The 22,731-nt window shown below is 48.3% G+C and overlaps 1 protein-coding gene across 3 annotated transcripts in view; it reads left to right on the top strand.

Moving 5' to 3' along the window:
- Window positions 1-22,731, top strand: part of ME3 (malic enzyme 3) — a 186,347-nt gene that overhangs the window by 122,002 nt on the left and 41,614 nt on the right. For 2 of the 3 annotated variants that reach the window (XM_027039987.2, XM_027039985.2), the window contains exons 6-7: window positions 6,768-6,929; window positions 17,451-17,554. In XM_027039987.2, coding sequence (XP_026895788.1) covers window positions 6,768-6,929; window positions 17,451-17,554 — 266 coding nt within the window. The remainder of the gene's footprint in view (window positions 1-6,767; window positions 6,930-17,450; window positions 17,555-22,731) is intronic. The other variant, XM_027039988.2, reaches the window with a different exon arrangement.

The following is a 22,731-nucleotide window of genomic DNA, read 5'->3' as shown; positions in this document are numbered from 1 at the left end:
CCATTTAAAAGGTTCAGAATGTTCCAACTCCTAGTCTTTCTTGTTTGCTGGTGTGTTTTCTCCAGTTGCCTTAAAGAGGAGTGAGAGACACCTGGGTGTCTCAGTTGGTTGAGCATCCGACTTTGGTTCAGGTCATGATCTTGAGGTTTGTGAGTTTGAGCCCCATGTTGGGCTCTGTGCAACAGTGCAGAGCCTACTTCAGACCCTCTGTCCCCTTCTCTCTGCCCCTCCTTCACTCACGCATGCATGCTTTCTCTCTCTCTCTCTCTCTCTCTCTCTCTGTCTCTCAAAAATAAACATTTCATAAGACAAAAAAGAGGAGATGAAGGTCTCCCTCCCTAGGCAGGGAATACCCTTTCATGGTACTTGGGGGCTGGTGCAGATTCCCCATCATTACTTCCTTTGGTTCTGTCAGCCACTGTGATGAGAGTGGAGGAAGGAAGGTGTGCCATGAACACTCCAAGGTGGGTCCTTGAAGAATGGGTTGGGGTGTGTCGTTCCTCAGGTGAGCAAGCTAAAGTGCTGTGACTTGCCCATGGTCAGCCATGAAAGGTGTTGGATGCCCACAGAGCCCTGAAGCTGAGCCTCCTCTCCCCCAGCTGCTGAGCCCAGGAGGTGGTTTTCCAAGGCACAGGTATCTTTAGACCCTGATGCTGTTGGCCTCTTGGCTGGAGGGGAGGCGTGGTCCAGAGGAACTCAGAAGATAAAGGATGACTTTCCTTGGTTTCCCATCCAGAAAGCAGGACTGCAGACAGGTACAGGAGAAGTAGGCTGGGAGGGAAGTGAGGCCAAAGCCCAGGGCTGTGGAGGCCATGAAGTTTTGTGGGCCCCTCTTGTTCAGGGAGGAGGGGACGGGCCAGGCTGCCCAGAGCTGTCCAGCGTAAATCACAAAGAGGAGTGAGAACTGCTTTTCTGACTCTTTCCCACAGTGGCCACTGCCTTGAGCCTGAGGAAGGCTCGGCTGAGAACAGCCCTCCTCCCCACAGCTTTCCCAAGCTCCTAAATCTCTCCCTCATCCCAATCCCAGCAGCTTCCGGGGGGAGGTGCTTAGAGGTGGCTGGGCACAGGAGCAGCCCCTTCCACGTAGGCAGGCAAACTTATGAGGTGCTGGCACCAAGTGCCCGCCTGTAATGCACAGGCCCACTCCTTCCTCAATGTCAGAAGGTGGGTTTCCTGGGAAACATTCTCTGAGATGGATATCAGCATATCAAGGAGTGCTCTTGGGATCAACACCTCTAGAAGGGAAGGAAGCAGGAGAAAGCCCAGAGAGAGGCTGAGCTGGGTGAGGTCTCAAGGAAGACTCACCTGAGCCCATGAGGAGCCTCTGTAGCTGGGGTCGTCCTTTAAAGTCAAACCAACTTGGGATAGAGGAGCCAGGCCTTTGTAGCCCTGCATCCACCAGTCATTGGTTGTGGACTTCTACCCTTTGGAACAGGGTGTGACTTTGGGCAAGGTGGCTCTCTTCAGTCAAGGAAATTCTCAAAGCGGGCTGACAGCTGAGGATATGGCTAAGGGAATCACTCCTTCAGTCCTGAAAGGGAGATGTGGGCAGCTCATCCCCATATCCACCTCACACAGCTCTGCCAAGTGCTTTATGTAGATTACCGCATCTACTTCTCCTCATGACTTGTAAGTGGTAGGGATTATTATTATCCCTATGGTAGAGACAAGGAAGCTGAGAGGTTAGGTTGTTTGTGAAGGGTGGAACCAAGAATTGAAACTGCAGACTGTGCATCATTTATGTTGTGGATAGTAGGTGGCGAGGGGGGAGGAGGAGGAGGAGGAGGAGGAGGAGGAGGAAGAGGAGAAAAGGAAGGACGAGAGGGAAGGAGGAAGGAGAGGGATGCATACACAGGGCTGTGGGCAGCCCATGACATAGCTACAAGTCCAGGGAAAGCAGGGCTACAGCAAGCAAGGAGTCATGACCCTCAGGTCAGTCTGAGGTCGGCCCCATTGGGTCCACCTACACTAAGGGACATGGACAATAAGTCAGAAAATGCTGTATGTCCAAGCTACGTGGACAGAGGAAGAATGTGGCCCACCCTCCCCCTAGTCATCTGAAGTAAGAAGAATTAGGAGTTGCACATGCCATCCTAACAAGGAAACTGTGATCCTGTAGTTCACATAGTTATTGCTGGACTCTAAAACTCCACAGTGCTACTCAGATTTGTTCTCAGCCTTTTGACCTCTACTGCACTAGTGGCCCTTGGCATCAGCTCCACTGATGTCATGAAAAATAGGATCCAGTATCTCCTCTCCCAACTCATTCATTCACACAAAAGGTCTGAATTAGCCCTTTGCAGATCTTTTGCTTTCTATGTTAGATCTGTCACATTGGCCACTGTTTATTCAGTTCATATCACACTGCAGGCACCAAGCACAGTGCTGAAGAATCAAAGATGACAAGTCCCATTATTTGCCCTCAAGACAGGCTAGAGGAGGGAGTGATGACTTCTGGAAGGGGAGAACATCATGGAGGAAGGTGACTTGTGTACAGCTCCTTAAAGCACACAAGGATGGTAGGATGTGGATCAGGGAGATCATAGGGATTGAGGGGGTAAAATGGCATGTAGTCAGGAAAGTACAAACCTTATACAAGGTTAGAATTACTCTATTTGGATAAAGAAGAAATTCAAAGAGTAGATTGGACCTGGACCATGGAAGGCTTTAAATGCCAGTCAAAGATGTTTGAGCTTTGTTTTACAGGCATCGAGAGCCCCTGGAGGTTTAGAGTAAGAAAGTGACAAATCTGGGTGTGCTTTGGAGACCTGCAGTGGAGCGGGGGGAATCCCAAGAGTGGAGAGACCAGTCAGGAGACCACTGCAGTGGTTGATGAGATGGATGGGCTGACCTAAGGCACGTGGCAATGAAAGTGAAGTTCATGGAACAAATGGAAAAACAAGGAGCAAATCAAATCAGCAGAACTTGGTAACCAATTGGCTGTGGCTGAAGGAGACAAGACAGTTTAGAGCTTGGGAGATAAAGGTAACAAAGGGCAAGAAGGCAGCAGAAGTGAAAGGTTTAGAAGAGTAAAAGGGAAAAGCAGAGTCATTTGGTTAGGGACTCAAGAATTTGGGAGGACTATTGGACATCCAAGTGGCAATGTCCAACAGATAGCCAGCTGTACATGGGCATTAAGAATGACACTTTTTGGGATAAGCACTAGGTGTCCTACATAAGAGATGAATCACTGGATTCTACTTCTGAAGCCAGGACTACACTGTATGTTAGCTAACTTGAATTTAAAAAAATAAAAAATGACAGCAGAAACCACAAGTTTTGCATGGCTGACTTTCTCAGCCATTAGCCACTGCATCTCTGCTTGGTTTCCATTTCAATCACTCATTTAACAGATAGTTACTGAGTGGCCTTTCTGTGATAATGCTGAACTAGAAAGAAATAAAACAATTAAAAATTTAATATGGGATCTTTGCCCCAAATAATAACTACCATGGTAATCATAAGAGAAGCAACCATTTATTGATCACTTACCCAACGCACCTGGTGAAAATGAAACTGTTATTTCATTTCATCTTTACAACAATCTGACGAGTGAGGTATGATTATTATCCCTATTTTATGGAAAATTAAAACGCAGAAAAATTATCTGTTTACCGAAGTTTACATATGGTACATTATCAAGAAGCCTAGATTTAAATACTGGTTATCAGTCTCCAGAACCCCTGCCATTAACCTTTAGGTTGTTTGGTGAGATAAAATGTGCATTTTTTAAAATGTTAAAGTAGCACCCTATGCAAGGATTGGCAAGCAGTAGGTGCTTAATCAATGTTTGTGGAAGGCAGGCAGACGGACAAAGAGGGCGAGCAGGCTACCTGTGCAGTAGCTATAAGAAGTGCTAGGAGAAATCACATTAGATTGTCATGGGCAGCGTTTGCATGCTGGAAAAAGAGAAGGAGCATAGGGGCTGAGAGGAGGAGATGATAGGTGAGTTCAGAGCATGTCTGGGAGGAATGAGGAGGCCAGTCTGGCTGGAGGAGGAGCTTGTGTGCAGATGCGTAGCAGGAAATAAGTCAGAACGTATATTGGGTTCAGATCACTAAGGAGTTAAACGTTTTGGACTCTATTCTTTGGACTGTTAGAAGCCACTAAAGGTCTTTGAACCTAGGAATGGCATAATGAAAATGGGCTTCTGATACAGTGAATCTGGCATTGGTTGGGAGGGGAGATTGGAAGGAAGATGAGTGTGGCTTCAAGCTGATGCAGTAACCCAGCCATTCTCACAGTGGGGTTGAGAGTGGGTGACAAATGGAGCAAGACATGCCCTCAGAGGAGGTGGGCATGCAGTGGAGTGCCCTTGAACATTTCAGGAGCCCCATCGCCATTGAAAGACCCCAGAGTTGTAGGGATAACACCCTGGAGTAGTCACTGACTTCCTCTGTTTAGCTCACTGCACCTCAACGGAGAGAAATTCTGAGACAGTGGGAATCAGGATAAGGAGGCTTGGATTAGGAGAGATGGGAGATTCCCAGAGTGTGGGCACCCTTCATACGAAGGCACAGGCTTCACCAGGGAGAGCTGCAAGGGGGAGGTCAGAGGCGGGCTGTGGGGAGGGTGGCAAAGAGGCAGGGCAGAACTTTACCAAGAACACATGTGCTTTAATGGTGCTTCTGCCAACTGAAATGTGGTAGAAGGAGCCCTGAACCAGGAACCCAAACCCTAATTAGGATCCTGCCCTGCCACATGCACAAAGTGACTTTAGTAAGTCATCTAAACTTCCCTAAGATACCCAATGTGCAAACATCCAGTCCAGTGCCTGGCATCTGGCTGATACGTAACAAATACATATCAAACATGAAGGTCTTAGAGCTTCTGTTTACTCACCTATGAAATGGGCTAACAGTCTCAGACTCACCTACCTGCCAGGGCTGTAGAGAGAATCAGGTGACATGTGGGTTGAGAACATTCTCCATAGAAACAGTAGAGCAGTCTGAGGGGGAATATCATAATCTTCATGGGTCTCTTGTACCACGACCCTGTGAGTCCCCTTTTCAGAAGAGGAGGAGTGTTTTTAAGAATTCCTATCCCTGGGGCACCTGGGTGGCTCAGTCAGTTGAACTTCTGACTCTTGATTTTGGCTCAGGTCACAATCCCAGGGTCGTGGGATTGAGCCCCATGTCGGGCTCCATGCTGAGGGTGCAGCCTCCTTGGGATTCTCTGTCTCTGTGCCTCTCTTTCTCTTTAAAAAAAAAAAAAAAAAAGAATCCCTACACCTGTTTCTACCAAAAGGCAGCACCAGCCCATGTGTACTCTCACACTTAAGAGAGCTAGAGAAACAGAAATGATAAGTTGTCATGGACCCCTTGGGTACCAGATCATAAACTCTTCCAGGGCAAGAATGGGTCTTCATCTCTTGATCCCCAGGGCTGGAGTTGTACCTGCATGGAGTGAACTGAGCCCTGTGGTGCCCATGAGCACCATGCTTGGGGCACCGGAACCTCCATAGCTCAGAGCTGGTCCTAAGACCTGGCCAAAGCCAGGCTCCAGAGGAGGGATGGGTGGCCTCATAAACTTAACTCATTTCAAGACAGAGGAGTGATAGCAGGTGGAGGTGACCTATAGACAAGTTCGTTGTCACCCTGAGGGGATCCCTGTGGCTTTCACAGTCTGACTCCTGCCTGGCATTTTGTTGTGTGCTTTCATAGGACCGGCATCTCCTTGTTCCCCACACATAACCCACCCCCTCCCCATCTCTATCCTGGATCCTGATTTCCTCTTGTATCAAGCGCCTTCCTCCCCAGCTGCACCCCCTGCAGACAGTCTTCTCCTGTGTCAGGTGTGGCACATGTGTCCCCTCACCCATGAAGGGTTCCCCTACAGAAAGTGACTCTCCCTTCTCTGTCTCTGCTGCCCTCATGCTGTTTATGCTGTACCCACTTTCCTTCCAGACTCGTTAATTATAAATACATATATTTCATCTCTTGTTTTGCCCCTTAGTTCTTGAAGGCCTGAGTCCATACATAACTTGTTATTACAAAAGCACAAACTGACGCCCCTTCCCCCAGGATCTGGCATAGTGTCTGCGAAGTGGGTGTTGTGTAAATATGTGCTAAAGGAATGAATAAGTGAATATCTATCATAATCACAATAATTTCAGTTACCATCAGCTTCATCGGCATCTGTTAGTTAACAGCAAGGAAGTCCCGAACCAGCACCGTGTCTGGCACCTAGGTTGCCTTCAGTGAATATTTCCCAGAACACGAATCCCAGTACATGTCTAGAATCCTCCTGGTTTCATGTGGAGTAGTGACCCCAGCAGCTGTCATAGGAGCCCTGCCCTGTGCAGGGTGGGTTTATTACACCCTAGGAGCAGGTCTGAGAGACTTCATTGGCCTCTATACCGGGGGCTGGTGGCAGTGGCATGAACACCTGTTTTTCATTGTCTCTGTTCATTATGTCCTTCCTTCCCTGTCCCCAGATCCCAAGCTGAGAAGATCTGCTTAGTTTCTTTGACGGGGAGCAACTAGATGTGATTTCCCTCCAGCTGTTTCTTCAGTCCCCGTCGCAAATCTCAGAGCAGGGCAAGGTGTTAGCTCAGTGGGGTTTCTCACCAGCCTGCCAGGAAGGGGAGGGCACGGGAAGAAGAAAGCCTACCTGCAGCTGAATGAATCCCTTGGCCTTTCCACAGACAGGCGGTTTTGTTCCGCAGCAGAGGAGGTGGGCGTCCATTTGACAGGCCTGACGTGCGCAAGGGTTGATAAGATGAGCACTTTGTCATGAGAGGCGCTTCCCGATTGTTTTGTTTCCAGGCCGTGGTGGTAACTGATGGGGAGCGCATCCTGGGCCTAGGCGATCTGGGCTGCTACGGCATGGGCATCCCCGTGGGCAAGCTGGCCCTGTACACAGCGTGCGGAGGGGTCAGCCCGCAGCAGTGCCTCCCAGTCCTGCTGGACGTCGGGACCAACAATGAGGTAACACGCCACCCTGAACTGGAGCCCTGGGGCCAGAAGGTGGCAGCTGGGGTGGGGTGGGGGGTGCCTTTGAGGGGCAGGGTCCACGGGGACCGCCCTGGGAAGTGGTGTTTGTGCGTGTCTGCAGGCTCCACTCTGGGTCTCTGTGTCAGGGAAGACAAAAAATTACTCAAGAATTCCTTCTTAGTGACCTTCATCTCTGAGTTTAAAATCAGTGCAAATTCATCTTTTAAAAATTGGAAAAAATTAGGGTGCCTGGGTGGCTCAGTTGAGCGTCTGACTTCGGCTCAGGTCATGATCTCGCAACTCAGGAGTTCGAGCCCCCCATCAGGCTCACTGCTGTCAGCCTGTCAGCGCTGAGCCCACTTTGAATCCTCTGTCCCCTTCTCTCTGTCCCTCCCTTGCTTGCACTCTTCAAAAAATAAATAAGTATTTTTAAAAATTGGAAAAAATTTGAGAAAATCAGAAGTGTTAAATATAAAATAAAATATTAGTCGCACAACCAGTACTAATCATGGTTTATGTTTTGGTGTATTTCCTTCCAGGCTTTTCCCCACCAAAGCATTTATAAAAACAAAATTGGGTTTATATTAAATTTTGCATTGGAAACCTTCCACAGATGGACACCCAGGTTGCTTCTAGTTTTTTTGCAAATATAAATTTACTCTGAGCCCATTTTTGTAGATCAGTCTTTGTTTCCAGGTGTGATTATATAGTTAGGATAATTTCCTAGAAATGGAAATATTGAGGCAAGGGGAGTGGTGATTTTTTTAGGTTCTTGATTCATACTGTCAAAAACGTTATACTTACTTGGATTGTGCAGTGATCTTTCTCAAGATACTTGTCACGAGTCTTTGCATGGCCTTCCTCCTCCCTGTACACTGTACATCCCCATTGCTTTTTTATTTTTTAATGTTTACTTATTTATTTTGAGAGAGGGAGGGAGGGAGGGACAGAGAGAGAGAATCCCAAGCAGGCTCTGTGCTCAGTGTAGAGCCCTATATAGGGCTTGATCCCATGACCTGAGCCAACATCAAGAGTCAGACACTTAACCAACTGAGCCACTCAGGCATCCCTACCCCCATTTCTAAACATGAATGAGCACTTGTACCTCCTAGCAAGGAATGATGCTTATTTGGGCTTCATCCACAGATGGAATCAAAGGAGAGGACAGCTAGGCAGACCTTGCTAAGAGCTGGGAAATCGTGGGGCGTGGGAGGTGAAGGAGGACAAGGGAAGTGGGAAGCAAGGACCCTGGTCCTGCATCACTGACAGCCAGGTGAGTCCCTGCACCCATTCTGGTACAATGAGGAACTGAACCAGAAGGTTTTTGAGTGTTCTACCTCTAAAGCTCTTCTCCACATGCCTCCCCTCCAGCCTCGGAGACAGGAGGCAGGATGGAGACACAAGCCTTAGAGTTGCTCCATAAGACCAGTCCTCAAGGTCTGCTGTATGCTGTGTGTGGTTCTCTTTCCTAGACCAGGTGCCTGGGTTTTGCTGAAATTGTCCTTTGGTCTCAACATGCATGGAATCATGCAGGCATGGATGAGTATAGTGAACTTTAAAAAAAAATTTTATTAGTTTTCTTTATTTTTGAGAGGGAGAGAGAGACAGAGTGCATGTCAGGGAGGGGCAGAGAGAGAGGGAAACACAGAATCGGAAGTAGGCTCCAGGCTCTGAGCTCTGAGCTGTCTGCACAGAGCCCGATGTGGGGCCAGAACCCACGAACCACGAGATCATGACCTGAGCCCACGTCGGACGCTCAACCAACCGAGCCACCCAGGTGCCCCAAGTGTAGCAAAGTTTTAATTGTTCTTCCCATCCAATACTTCCTGCTGTGTTCCCACTGGATTTAAACTTTTTTAATGTTTATTTTTTGAGGGAGAGAGACACAGAACACGAGCAGGGGAGAGGCAAAGAGAAAGGGAGACACAGAATCCGAAGCAGGCTCCAGGCTCTGGGCTGTCAGCGCAGAGCCCGACGTGGGGCTCAAACACACAGACCACAAGATCATGACCTGAGCTGAAGTCAGACGTTTAAACTGACTGAACCACCCAGATGCCACTCCAACTGGATTTAGTTGAGACCTTTACTCACTGTCTCCTAAGAACCCACTCCAAGCAGCATTGAATCTGATCCTAAGACCTCTGTATCCCCTGGAAGGGTGTCAGTCGCCTGTAGCACATGCATAAGGTCCTGTGTCATTAAAGGTCCAACACCCTTGCAATGATGTGCTAAAATCTAGAGCCCCAGCTTGTAATAAACCCACCAGAAGAGATGGCAGGAAACTATGAGTAAATCATGGCCAGGCAGCTTTTCACAGACCACCCTGTTTAAGGTTGACAACCCAGAGAAGTTAATTTGCCCACAAAGATCTGCTAGGAGTGACAAGGCAGGGATCCTAATCTGTATCTGCCCTCCTCTTCCCATACCACAGCTGCCTGCCTGGCTTCCTGCTGCTTTGTAAGCAAAGGTCATTTCTTGATTTTTAGAATTTTTATTACTAAGGTCACTTGAACACATTATTCAAAATCTTAAAACAGAATTGACATTTCTCCCACAATGCTACATCTATGTTTCTTTCCAGTATCTGTCTATGCATAAACATAGATGGAGTAATGTGCCTATAATTTTGTTCTGATTTTTTCAATGAATGGTATTTCATGAACTTTCTCTCTACTTACTTAGCAAGAGTTATTGAATGTTGAGTAGGTGTCAGGCATTGGCTAGGCATGAGGAAGATAAATGAGAGCCAGGCGTGGGTGGAATATTCTACTTGTCAGTGTTTCAATACTGCCACCTAATTGATCATTTTAATGGCTAATGTGTTACATCTCCACCAAGTGTCTGCTTCTCCCCCTGAGGCTTTAGGACTCTAAATCACTTCTCCCTCTGGGTGTGGAAGTGAGAGAGCTTCCCCTGGGTCTGCCTGCTCCTGTCAGGAAGGACCAGAGTATGTATCCCCCGCTGAGAGGGGAAAACACAAGGTGAGAGGAGGCACTGCCCCCCACAGCATGAGGTGAGAGAAAGCAGTTCCCACCCTGTGCAGTTAGACCAGTACCAGTATCTGCAATGTGCCAGGGCTTTATAGATTTTCATAGCCTTTATAGATTTTAACAGATTTTATAGATTTCAATCTCATTTAATTCTGACAGCAGCTGTATGAGATATTGTCCTCCCCCATTTTATAGATAAAGAAACTGAGACTGAAACATGTTAACTACTTACCTCAGGTACCACAGCACTGAGTGTCAGAGCTGGGATTTGAACCTGGGTATCTCTGATTCCAGAGTTGCCTTGTCCACTGTGGCACTCTTCTTCAAGGGGTCAGGCATTCGTGTTATAGACTAGGTAATGAAGACTGGGAAGCAGGTGTTTCAACCAGTCAGGGTCCTGTGGACACTCAGGCGTAGGTGTGCTGATGTTATCTGCAGGGTCCTCTTGCTCCAGAGAAAGGCAAGCTCCCACCAGACCCTCCTCACAAAATTCAAGACACAAAAATCCAAAGTTACAAAGCGGCCCATATCAGGAAAACAGTGGTTTCACTCTTTCCAGATGCATTCACTATATGATGTCCCACACTACAATTCTTTTTAAAAAAAGGAGTCAATTTGCAAGATTCGCACCCCCGGCCCAGAAGTCTTGGGGCATATCTCCCCGAACCCACCCCCAAAGCAAGCCAGAGCAACAGGAGACCCCCGCCCCCTGCCACACACACACACACACACACACACACACACACACACACACACACACAAAGAGCAAGCCAGAGCAACGGGAGAGAGGCTTAATCTTGCACCTTTCATCTCACATGTCAGTGCAGGGAGGGTGCTGTTGTGGGGGGCTGTAGGGTCAGGATGATGACACCATCTGTGTGTGCAGCTCTGTGAAAACCCCTGAGGCAACAGGAGCTTTAATCAGAGTCAAGGAAAACACCCCTCCATGTTTCCTGTTGAAGGAAAACATCTGCTGCCTGCAGCCCTGAAACTGAGTCACTTTTACCTGCCGCCCCCAAGGAGGTTTGGAAAGATAAATATGGTGGGCAGTGATCCCATGAAAAGGGACATCCCATGCTTAACTTCTAAAGGGACAAAGCCCAGGGAGCCCCTCCCAGATAGGCCCACCTGCGCTGGGCCTCTGTCAAGGCTGTGTGTGGATCAGTTTGTACGTTTTATTTCCTACACATGCAAGGCCAGACGGCATCATGCACTGTCCACATTAGAAGGGACTGGAACGATAATTGCCCCTTAAATAACCCAGGAGTGAGGGGTGCTAACCCCCATGCAGTTGAAAATCCATATATAACTTTTGAGTCCCCCAAAACTTACTAGTCTACTATCCACAGGAAGCCTTACCAATAACATAGTCGATTAACACATACTTTGTATGTTGTATGTGTTAAATACTGTATCCTTACAATGAAGTAAGCTAGAGAAAAGAAAAGAGTATTAAGAAAATCACAAGAGAGGGTCTCCTTGTGTGGCTCAGTCCGTTAAGCGTCCGACTTCAGCTCAGGTCATCATCTCGTGGTTCATGGGTTTGAGCCCCGCGTCGAGCTTTGTGCTGACAGCTCAGAGCCTGGAACCTACTTCAGATTCTGTGTCTCCCTCTCTCTCTGCCCCTACCCCACTCTTGAGCGTGCACGTGCTCTCAAAAAATGAATAAGCATTTAAAAAATTTTTAAAAATCACAAGAGAAAATACATGTATGGCACTGTACTGTATCGAAAAAAAAAAAATCCCTATGTAAGTGGGCCTGCACAGTCCAAATCTGTGTTGTTCAAGGGCCAAGTGTACTTGTCCTTCAAACCCCTTGTTCCACCCAGGAAGAGGGGCCTCCGAGCAGAAGTGGCTTTCCCCGGGTTTGATTCTGAGCCTAGTGCTCTTGTCACTCTACACAGCAGGTCCTGTAGGGCAACCCGGGGGTGGGGGGGTGGGGGGGGGGGCTTGGCTCTAAAATGGCGTCTGAGCCTTAGGAGTCTTGAGCCTCGATGGATTCTAATGGGTGGAGAGCTCCTTGGGGACACATGGGAACAGACTGTCAACAGAGCTGGGCAAACAGCCTTGGGTGTGTTACTGGACTGCTGAGGAAGCATGGGTTTGCCAACAGAGCTGGGTGTTGAAGGCCTGCTTCTGCCTCTCGAGAGCATCGTTGCTGAGGCTGATGAACAGCCAGCGTTCACCATGTGGTGCCATCAGAGGCACTCACTCCCTGTGTGCATGTGATCACTGAGGGTGCCCCTCCTGGGATCTTTGTAGCTTACCCGTGGGTTTGACTGAGCAACCAGGGACACATGTGGTAGGCATAACTGCCATCCTGAGAGGGGGGGTGTGCTGTGTCCACACATGAACCCAATCCCATGACCTCCCCAGACCCCCAGATGTTCTCTGGGTAACCTCTTAGCGTGCCTGTTGCTACTTAAGATACATATTTTTCCAGGCCAGGAAGTTCATCTCTCTTCCAGCTTTAATCCAGTACTCAGAGATATGGCAAGTGAAGAGGAGGAAACCCATTTTGTTTTCCATGACATTTTGTCTCCAAGAAACACCCAAAGTCACAGACCTAAGTGACAGAGTCTAAATTCGAACCCTGGTCTAATGCCAAAGCCAGACCAGACTGAGGGCGCTCAGAGGGAGCACCCTGACCAGTACCACCCATCCCGGCAGTGCCCTTTGCTCTGCATGCAGCACACTGCCTCCCAGCTTCAAGATCCCTTCTGCCCCTCTTGCTGGGGTTACCAGATTTAGCAAAGAAAAATATATGATGCCAATTCAATTTAAATTTCAGGTAAATAGCTAATCATATTTTGGCCTGTGTTCCATGTATGTTCCTTGCAACACTTGGGATATATTTAGGCTAAAAGAAAAAATTATTGCCTACCTGAAATTCAAGTTGAAGTAGGCGTTCTGTATTTTTTCTGGCAATACTACCTACTGAAAACTTCTAAACACGTACGTAAGGAAGTGAAGGATAGAGGAGGGGTGCAAGGAGAGAGTCCAGGTCAGTTACAGCCCCACGCCTTGCTGGCAGCCACTGTTACAGGTAAGTCACTCAGTGGGACAGAGGGCAGAATATGGACTTCTTGTTTCATGGTGTGCCAGGACAGAGTGAGTGCTCCACCCTGTGCTGTTTTGGAGAAGCCATTCCCCCTCCTGCCAAAGGAGATCCAGCTGGCTAGTGATGGGGACTCCATCACTGCTCCCCGGCTTCACCTGCAGGATGATAGCCTGACCTTCTCAGCCACTGCTGAGTTCCTCCAGAGGACCAGGCAGAGGACAAGCCACCCCCAGGTCAGCTGTTCCCCTCCTACATGGAATATTGGGGAGAAGGGACACTGTCATGAGGTCCAGTCAAAGCAAGGCTTAGCTGCTTTCTGGCTGTGTGCGTTTGGGCAATTTCCGTAAACTGTCCACCTTCCTCATCTGTGAAATGGGGATGAGAATAGGTAAGACAGAAGGATCGAATTACTTTTGATTCAGTAGTAAATTACTTGAAAGTTCTATACAAATATTTTCAGTATTTATATTTCAGTATTATCTCCATATAGAAACTTTATTTCCAATTTTTTGTGTGTGCTTAGTTAGGAAGTATGTCAGGCATAAAACATTTTAATATAAAAGCAAAATATAAAGACTCTTCTAAAGCTTTCGTAGTCACTCTTATGTCTCAGTAGTACCTCGTTTTGGTTGACCTTTGATTGTAAACATAGATATACAGAGAAAGTTTTGGAAAATCCTAAAATTCTTCAGTACCTCTGGAGAATTTGCCTTGCCCCACAAACCACACACACAGCACTGAGAAACTCACTTTTCACTGCCTGATAGTACCAGTGATTCAAATCTTCACTTTGGCAATGTTACAGATTGTAACTCACTGCTGGACCCTTTGAGTCTGTATAAGAACTAAAACTGTGAGTCTTTTCTGCAGATGCTGAGAATTATACTGTTTCTGTATGTGTATGCCCTTCAGGGCTGTGTGTGTGCATGTCTGTGTGTGTGTGTGTGTATGTGTTTCGGATAGCTGAAATTACATCTGTGCCCTTTTATATCCTGCTCTTTTCACTTAAAATAATCTCATACACAGGGCGCCCGGGTGGCTTAGTCGGTTGAGTGTTTGATTTCGGCTCAGGTCATGATCTCACGATTCGAAGGTTCCAGCCCCGTGTTGGGTTCTGTGCTAACAGCTCAGAGCCTGGAGCCTGCTTCAAATTCTCTGTCTCCCCTTCTCTCTGCCCCTTCCCCGCTCATGCTCTATCTCTCTCCTTCAAAAATAAACATTAAAAAAAAGGTTTAAATAACCTCATTAAATAACCACATTTGTCCAGGTGGCTGCACAGTTTTAAAAACCACTAACTTTAATGACTGTCTAGCTTTCCATCAAGTCCTCACAACATTTACTTTATGGTGTGCCCTTGGCTGGATGTTTCCTGCCCCTAAGTGGCTTTTTCAGGGTCACCTTGAAGGTGGCACGTGAAGGGTGGGCACCTGAATGCCCACCGTCATCCTTTAGTCTAATAAACACACATGCCTGCCAGGGCAGAATCCTAAACTGTCTCAGGGAGGTATAATCTGGAGGTGAAGAGAGTGAGAGTCAAAGGATAGGGCTGACCCTCTTGCTAAATGTAGACTGTGGTGCTTTGCAGAAAGCTCTACACCTACCTTGGGTTGTGTGCACTTGGGATCGGGGTTGAGGGTTTAGGAAGGCAGATACTTCCTGCCTAGTCTTGTCTGTCCCCTACACTTTTGCATAACCACGTCTGTAGCACTATCAAGACAGTATGGGTCTAGAGCAGTGTCTTTAACAAAAATAACTCCATTCTGGTGGATGTGCAAAAGAGCTGCCCGAGCTTTGTGGCTCCGTGGGGAGGACCGTGGGCTCTGGAGCCAGGCAGCCTGAGTTTGAGTCCTGACTCTTCCACTTACCAGCCTGAGGTCTGTGCACCCGATCCTCTGAGAAACAGAGGTGTGAAAGGTTTGTTGGGGAACACCCAGGAAGAATAAAGGGGGAAGCAGGAGCAGCTGGCGAGTGGGTGGGGCCTTCAGGCTACAGTGTAGATCTGACCCCCTTGAAAGGAGAGAAGGAAGGAAGGAGACCTCAGTCAGAAGACCCCAGCCTGGGTGTGTGTCTGACTTTGGCTCAGGTCATGATCTAATGGTTTGTGAGTTTGAGCCCCACATCAGGCTCTGTGCTGACAGCTCAGAGCCTGGAGCCTGCTTCGGATTCTGTGTCTCCCTCTCTCTCTGCCCCTCCCTCACTTGCACTCTGTCTCTATGAATTAATTAAGAAGATCCCAGTCTGCAGTGTGGTCCTGGGAAAGCCTCAGGAAGGTTGATGGAAAACCCAAGCCCGGGTTGCCTGCACAGAGGGTTGGCCCAGCATTGGCCAGGCATCTGCTGTGCGTGGCCATGGCTGGGAGCAGCCCAGAGACAGCATGGCAGCTGAATGCTGTCCACTCAACTCCTCTTCCTCAGCAGGTTCTCTTAAGGGAGTTCTGAGCCACACACCTCTGTGGATGTCCCACCTCTTAGGGGAGAATTGCGTACTTAGAATGTTCCTTAGCATGTGGCACATACGAAGCGCTGTGAAAGTTAAAGCTGCTGTCATCACTTTATGGCGTATGTTAAAACTCACAAAGCTCTCTCACAGACATTATTTCTTTTAATCATCATAAGCACACTTTCCAGCTGGCGTCTCATTCCCTTTTGACAAATGAGAAGACAGGTCCAAGGGGTCCTGTGATTTGCCCAAGGTCACGGCTAGTCTATGATGGGGGTCAGATTTGGGGCGGGGTGGGGGGGAGCTTCCATTTGAGGGCAGGACTGTGGGGTCCTTATCTCTGCATCCTACAATGCAGAGATGAGCGTAACATGATGCTTATCCTCAAGGAGCTCATAGTTTTGGTGCTGCAGACACAAAACTTCTGGAGACGCTCACACACAGAATCACTTACTGTTTCCTGAATATACCAGGCACTTTTCCCTCCTTCTGCCTCCAGCCCTTCCCTATGCTGACTCCACCTGGAGAGCCCAGCCTACCTGTCAAAATCTGCCCATCTTTGTTTTGTTTTTTGAGAGAGCGTGCAAGCACGTGAGTGGTAAAGGGGCGGGGGGGGGGGGGGGGGACGGAGGATGTGAAGCAGGCCCTGCACTGACAGCAGCGAGCCTGATGTGGGGCTTGAACCCACAAACCGTGAGATCGTGACCTGAGCAGAAGCCAGATGCTGAACCCACTGAGCCACCCAGGCGCCCCACTGTGTCTTTTAATGCTCCACTATTTCCCCCATGACAGTCACCGCCTATCCCCCAGTGGGAATTACTTTACTCCTTCCCTGTGCTTCCATGTGCCAGACTTAGTGCCAAAACAGTGTCACTCTTCACTGTAGTAGAGTTTGTTTACTCATGAGCCCCCTGCAGTAGACGGTGAGCACCTTGAAGGCAACAACCACTCCTTACTCATTTACAGACCCCAGGAGGGCCCAGTGTCAGCAGTAACAGACCGGCAATAAATGTGCATGATCGGGTCCACTGATTGTGTAGGGTGTGTGTGTGAGGGGTTAGAGAAGAGGTGGGAAGTTGGCCAGTGGCAGACACAGAAGATAACCAGAGTGTGTGAGGGCTGTGACAGAAAGAGCTGCAAGAGGTGGAATGGGGGGACCCCTAACACAGGAGGTATTCCGCAGGGGGACATCTTTCTTGAGCGGAAATGTCTGGTTGTATCATTGTATCCTTGTACCCTCAGGGACTAGCACAGTGCCAGGCACGTGGTAGGTATTCATTGAGATTTCTTTTGAATGAATAAAGTGTTTTCTAATTTGAATTCAGATCTGTGACTTTGGACGAGACCCAATACCTCAATCCAGATGCTGTCTAGAGCCCCAAATAGATGTTTAGCAGTGTTTAGAGACATTTCTTTTTGTCATAACTGGGGGTTCTACTGACTTCTAATGGATAGAGGCCAGAGATGCTGCTAAATATTCTACAATGTGCAGATCAGCCCTCTCATCAAAGAATTCCAAGCCAAAATGTCAATAGTGCCAGTATTGGGAAACCTTGAAATAAACCCAGAGCAGGGGCACCTGGGTGGCTCAGTCGGTTAAGTGTCCGACTCTTGATTTCAGCTCAGGTCAGATTTAATGGTTCATGAGTTTGAGCCCCACGTCCGGCTCTGCACTTACAGCACAGAACCTGTTTGGGCTCTGTCCCTCCCTGGCTCGTTCTCTCCCTCTCCCTCTCTCAAAATAAATAAACATTTTTTTTTAATTAAAAAAAACCAGAGCACCTGCAGCCAGGGGTTGGAAGACCACATCTGAGAGAGGATTTTCTGTGTCAAAGTATCCTTGTTTCCTAACATTGGAACCATCTAGGAGTCCCACCTCAGTCAGTGGCCTAGCCTCCAGACCCTTCTAGGGATGACACCTGGCGAGGCAGGTCGGGCAGCCAGCGTCCAGCTCCCTCCGCCCCCTCTCCCTGGTCCTTCCCACTAAACCAGGACAGTTGAACAAACGGATGCTGTCTTCTCCAGGAGCTGCTCAGAGACCCCCTGTACATTGGGTTGAAACACCAGCGTGTGCGTGGGAAGGAGTACGATGACCTGCTGGACGAGTTCATGCAGGCTGTGACAGACAAGTAAGTGGGTCAGCCTATTCCTTTTGAAAAAGGACTCTTGGGAGATGGTCTGGATCAGGCCGACACCGTATCTGACTGTTCAGCAGATGCACAAACAAGAGGCAGGAGATGCATGCTTTTCTGAGTGTTCTGAAAGTTGCAACTTGACCCCGTGTATCTGGAAGACTCAAAGCCATTGGGTTTGTTCCGTGGGAGACTCTTTGAGAACAGAGGGGAGAGGGAAGAGGGTTGATGACTGAGAGCCTAAGTGCCCGATGTCCCAGAAAGAAAACCCCTTTGCTGAGCTGTTCTGGGCTCTTGGCATGAACAGGGATGTAGTGAGTGGTGGAGAAAAGAAGTGTGCCCTTCTGACAGACTGGCTTGGGAAGGCAGCTTGCCACCCAGCCATCATTTCCACCTGTACGTGAGGACCAGGCAGCATTAATGAACCACCATAGCAGGTCACACAGCTATGGGCCTGCAGGATTTATGAGGTGTCATCTGTGCTCTGGGGTATGTGATATCGGTGGCTTCAGCCCCCCTCACCTGCCCCATCTGTGTGCCATCACAGCCACCCACACTCCCTGCTGTGGCTGGCATGGTCCTGGGATGGAGTTCTGGAAATAGCCTCTCCACCCACCCATGTATAGTCTGACAGGCAAGTCAGTCAAGACAGACTTTCAGCAGCTGGGCAGACCCTGCAGACCCTGCAGGTCCCCTAGTCACTTGAGAACCTCCAGCCTTTGTTGCTGTCCCAAGAGTGCCCAGGTCATGGCAGAGCTGGACTGGGCATCTGGGGCAAAGTACTCCCTTGCCTGTGCTCAGCTGCTCAGAGCAAAGCAGTGGGCTGGGAAGAGAGCTGCTCTGGCCTCTGCAGCTTTGGAGGCAGGAAAATTAGATCTGACTCTTGACCCCATCTCCTCTAGGTCTATGATGTCATTGAGTAGGTTCCTGAGCTTTTAACTTTCCTCATCTGGTACCTATCAGGGGATAAGATGCAAGCATTTTATTGTTGTGTTTTTTGTTTTTTAAGATGAAAGAAAATAATACTGTAATTATATGGAATGTGAATGATCCTGTAGAAAAGCAGAAGTTAGTAATGGAGTGTGGGGTCAGGGGGGTGGGGTCCAAAGTTCCCAAGTAAGCAAGAGGGTGAGAGTCTGGTGCACACCTGAAGAGCTTACCTTTAGATGAGCGCACAGATGCCCTTCCACAGGGACAGAGAGGCACAGGCATGGGTAGGTGGGTAGATGTGGTGGGGGCTGGGGATAGAAGGTCCACTAACTGAGGACAAGGTCATCCACAGAGAGTAAGGATGGGGCAGAGATGGTGGAGGTTTAAAGCTAGAGAAGGTATGACCTGAAATGTCCAAACTAGGGTACGTGAGGATGCTTGCTGGACAGCCCCATGGCCCCCCACAAATCACTAGTCATGAATTTAACCTATTTCTGTGTTTTTTTTTTCCTCTGGCTAGTTTCAGCTATCTGGATGCAGGACAGGAAGAGGCAGAAAGTAGGATTTAGTCAAGGTTGGATTTTGATAGGCAAGAGAGAAAAAGAGAACTGTGAGTGTATTCAAGGGGGTGATTATAATGATGTGTCCTGAGGTCTATGCTAAGAAGGGACATGAGGACATGGCAGGGGCAGAGGAGAATAGGGGACAGTGACATGATCAAGGGATAGTAAGTCCTAATGGGGCTTAAGAATTATTGAGGTAGGTAAAAGATCAAATGAGCTGGCCACAAAGGAGGTGGTAATCAGAAAGCTAGGTGCTCACAACTGAGATTATAGAGGAAGTGCTTCTATTGAGATATAACCACCAGAGCACCTGGGGGTCAAGTGCATTAATAGAGGCATAGTGTCTAGAACAAGAGAGGTGAATGTCCCAGCTCATTCTCCCCCTTTCAGGCCATCCTGAACACCAGATTCGGTTCTGGACAAGACACTTAAGGGTCATAACTTACCTGAAGTGCCTTTGGAGAACAGTAACCATGACAGTGAGGGAGGGTTTCAAAGGCTTAGCCTGGTGGGGAGGAGGCTTAGGGGCTGCTTTGTCAGTATCAGGGTGAGGTACACCTCCAGATAGCTGAAAGCAATTGTTCCAGAAGAGGGCTCAACTTGTTTCTGTATACCCACCTAGAGAGGAACCAATTGGTAGAATGCCAAAAGAGGCAGTTTTCAGCTCAAAAGAAATTAGAACTATCCCATGGTGCACTAGACTGTCTGTGGGAATGAGTTCCTCGTCACAGAACAGGTTCAAGAGTAGATTATGGGTGATGTGATTATAGGAGGAAATTTAAGCATCAGAGACTCTTTTTTAGGATGCTTCCTACCCCGTATTACTTTTGGACTACATAAGATCCCTGCATGGCTGGCAGGATAGGTAATACTGTTCCCATTTTATGGAAGAGGACACTGAGGCCCCGAGAGGCTGAGGAACCTGTTTAGGTCCCACAGTGTCAGGCAGGACTGCAGGCTGAACCTGGGTCTGCTGGCTCCAAAACCAGACTGCTTTCCACAGTGCAGTTACCTGCAGAGGAAGAGAAGGGAGTGGAAGGGGCTTGGAGAGCCCGGTTTCTGCTTCCTGTTTCCAGGGCCTACTGCTTATCTGATGAGTCAGAAGTTGTTCCTCGATTCCCCAGAGAGAAGTCTTGCTATGCGTGTGAGAAGGTTAGATAAACGAGGATATAAGAGGCTCTTCCATTTATCATCAGAATCAGCTCACAGTCTCAGACATGCAGGCAGTCAGGGTGGGGGGCTGGGGAGGGGCGTGCGTCAGCCAAGAGGAATGTGTCCTCAAGTGGAGATGGTGATGAGTTGACAGTTGCTTGTTTTGACTCTCTAATAAGCTAAAGCAGATGTTTCTGTGGATACTGTAGGTGGGAAATGAGCTGGTCTCCCCAGGCACTCTGGGGAATATAGTAGCCCCGAGATCGGATGCCCGGACGGGGGGTGAGTCAGCAGCCCTGAAACCAAACACAGTGTATTTTAAGAAAGAACTTTGGGAAATGTTGACTCCTGCCTTCAACTTCCTTGTCTCTTTCCAAACATCCTGCTAATGAAAACCCCCTATCCCCTGATGGGGGTGTATCTTAAGGTTTTTTTGGCCTTAAAGAGTCGCTGTAGCTCAGTTACTATCCTGGGGTTTGGCCACTGGGGAGGAGGACCCTCCAGGGTAGAAGGAATCTCAGCAGTAAATATCTATCAGTGGGCTGCTCAAAGCTGAGACATAGCCTGCCACTCCAGTAGGGAACACTAGTCATTCCATCCTCCCTGCTCTCTCTGCAACACGGTGGGACCCAGAACACTGCACCTGAGTGACGCATTTGCCCCTGTGGTTTCCACTTACATGTTTGGTTACTTACAGTAGAATGGATGGGAATGGTCTGTTTTAAGTTTGCACCTGTAGCCCTGGCCCCATCTGATGCTTGGACAGAGTTTGTGGTCAGCAGCCGCGTCAGCCTTTTGACGGGCTTGGGAGGGAAACCACCCCCTTTCTCTGTAGCTCCCAACTCTAAACTAGAGGTTTCTAAGCTGTTGAGAGGAGTGATAAAGAAGACAAATGAGAGTTTAAAAAAACAGTAACAACAACAAACCTTTTTTTTATGTTTATTGATTTTTGAGAAAGAAACAGAATGCAAGCAGGAGAGGGGCAGAGAGGGAGACACAGAATCTGAAGCAGGCTCCAGGCTCTGAGCTATCAGCACAGAGCCCAACATGGGGCTTGAACTCATGGACTGTGAGATCATGACCTGAGCCGAAGTCGGACGCTTAACCGACTGAGCCACCCAGATGCCCCTTGACTTAAAAAAAATTTGTGCTTTTTAGTTCAAGAAAATTTTCTTTTTGAGTCTCTTCAGCTTTCTGTCTCTGGTTCTCTCTTTCAGTCTCTCTCTCTTTCTGTCTTTGTCTTCTCTCTCTCAGTCCCTCTCTCTCTCACACACGATCCTACACTTGATACCTGAGGCCACACCATAGCGGGACTGGCACAATAAAATTTCTACCACATTCCACTACTTAAAGCAAATTATAGATCCATACCAGATTCCAAGGGAGGAGATAACACAGGACAAAAATACCAGGAGTCATGGTTCATTGGGGAGCATCGTCCCCTTGCATAACTGAACATCTCTTTGTGTGGCATTTCTTAATACAAAAATGAGAAACAGAAACTTGCCCAAGAAGAAAAAAATCACTAACCTGCCTTGAGATTACCCCACCAGTTCTGACATCTAGCCCCCCTGTACTGTGCTCTTGGAGCTGGAAAGAAGCCTTTGATGGCCTCACCTGCCACCATCTCAGCTCCACTCACACTTGCCTTGCTCTTCCTTCCACGTGTCATTTTGTTAGAGCCGCATGCAGAGCCTTCATGCTTCCTTCCCCAGTCATGAATGTGCTTCCATTTGCATGGCTCTGTCCTTCTCATCATTCAGGCTCAGAGATGGATCCCCACACCCACACAGCAGGGTCAAGTGCTGAGACCCGTACCAGGCAGTATGTTGGCACCGACAGTCCTGCAGAAGACTGGGAGCCTTCAGTGGCTGACGTTCTCAGTGAAGAAGAAACAGGCTGTGCTCAGCAAGCCTGACAAACGACAAGGTGCTTGTGAGGGGGAAGAATGTTTGGAAGAAACCAAAACCTTAAGCCTTCACCACATGTGATTTGGAGTCCACATTTATAATATACACAAGGTTAAGAGATGAGTACAAAATATTTTCCCCTGCCAGTGATACAGCTGGGGAACCTGGCAGAAGGAAAAGTAGAGGTGCCTGGGTGGCTCAGTCGTTTGAGCATCCAACTCTTGGTTTCTGCTCAGGTCATGATCTCATGGTTTGTGGGGTTGAGCCCCATGTCAGGGTCAGCACTGAGGGCACAGAGTCTCTCTCCTTTTCTCTGCCCCTCTTTTTCTCTCTCTCTCAAAAATAAATTAAAAAAAATTTTTTTAACGTTTATTTATTTTTGAGACAGAGAGAGACTGAGCATGAACAGGGGAGGGGCAGAGAGAGAGGGAGACACAGAATCTGAAACAGGCTCCAGGCTCTGAGCCGTCAGCACAGAGCCCAATGCAGGGCTCGAACTCATGGACCGCGAGATCATGACCTGAGCCGAAGTCGGACGCTTAACCAACCAAGCCACCCAGGCGCCCCCCAAAAAAATTTTTTTTAGTTAAAAGAAGGAAAAGTAAAACTTCTCTATAGG

Source organism: Acinonyx jubatus, chromosome D1, assembly GCF_027475565.1.
Source record: "Acinonyx jubatus isolate Ajub_Pintada_27869175 chromosome D1, VMU_Ajub_asm_v1.0, whole genome shotgun sequence".
Classification (NCBI taxonomy): domain Eukaryota; kingdom Metazoa; phylum Chordata; class Mammalia; order Carnivora; family Felidae; genus Acinonyx; species Acinonyx jubatus.
The sequence above is the reverse complement of the archived record's forward strand: the minus strand, read 5'-3'. Positions and strand labels throughout refer to the sequence as shown.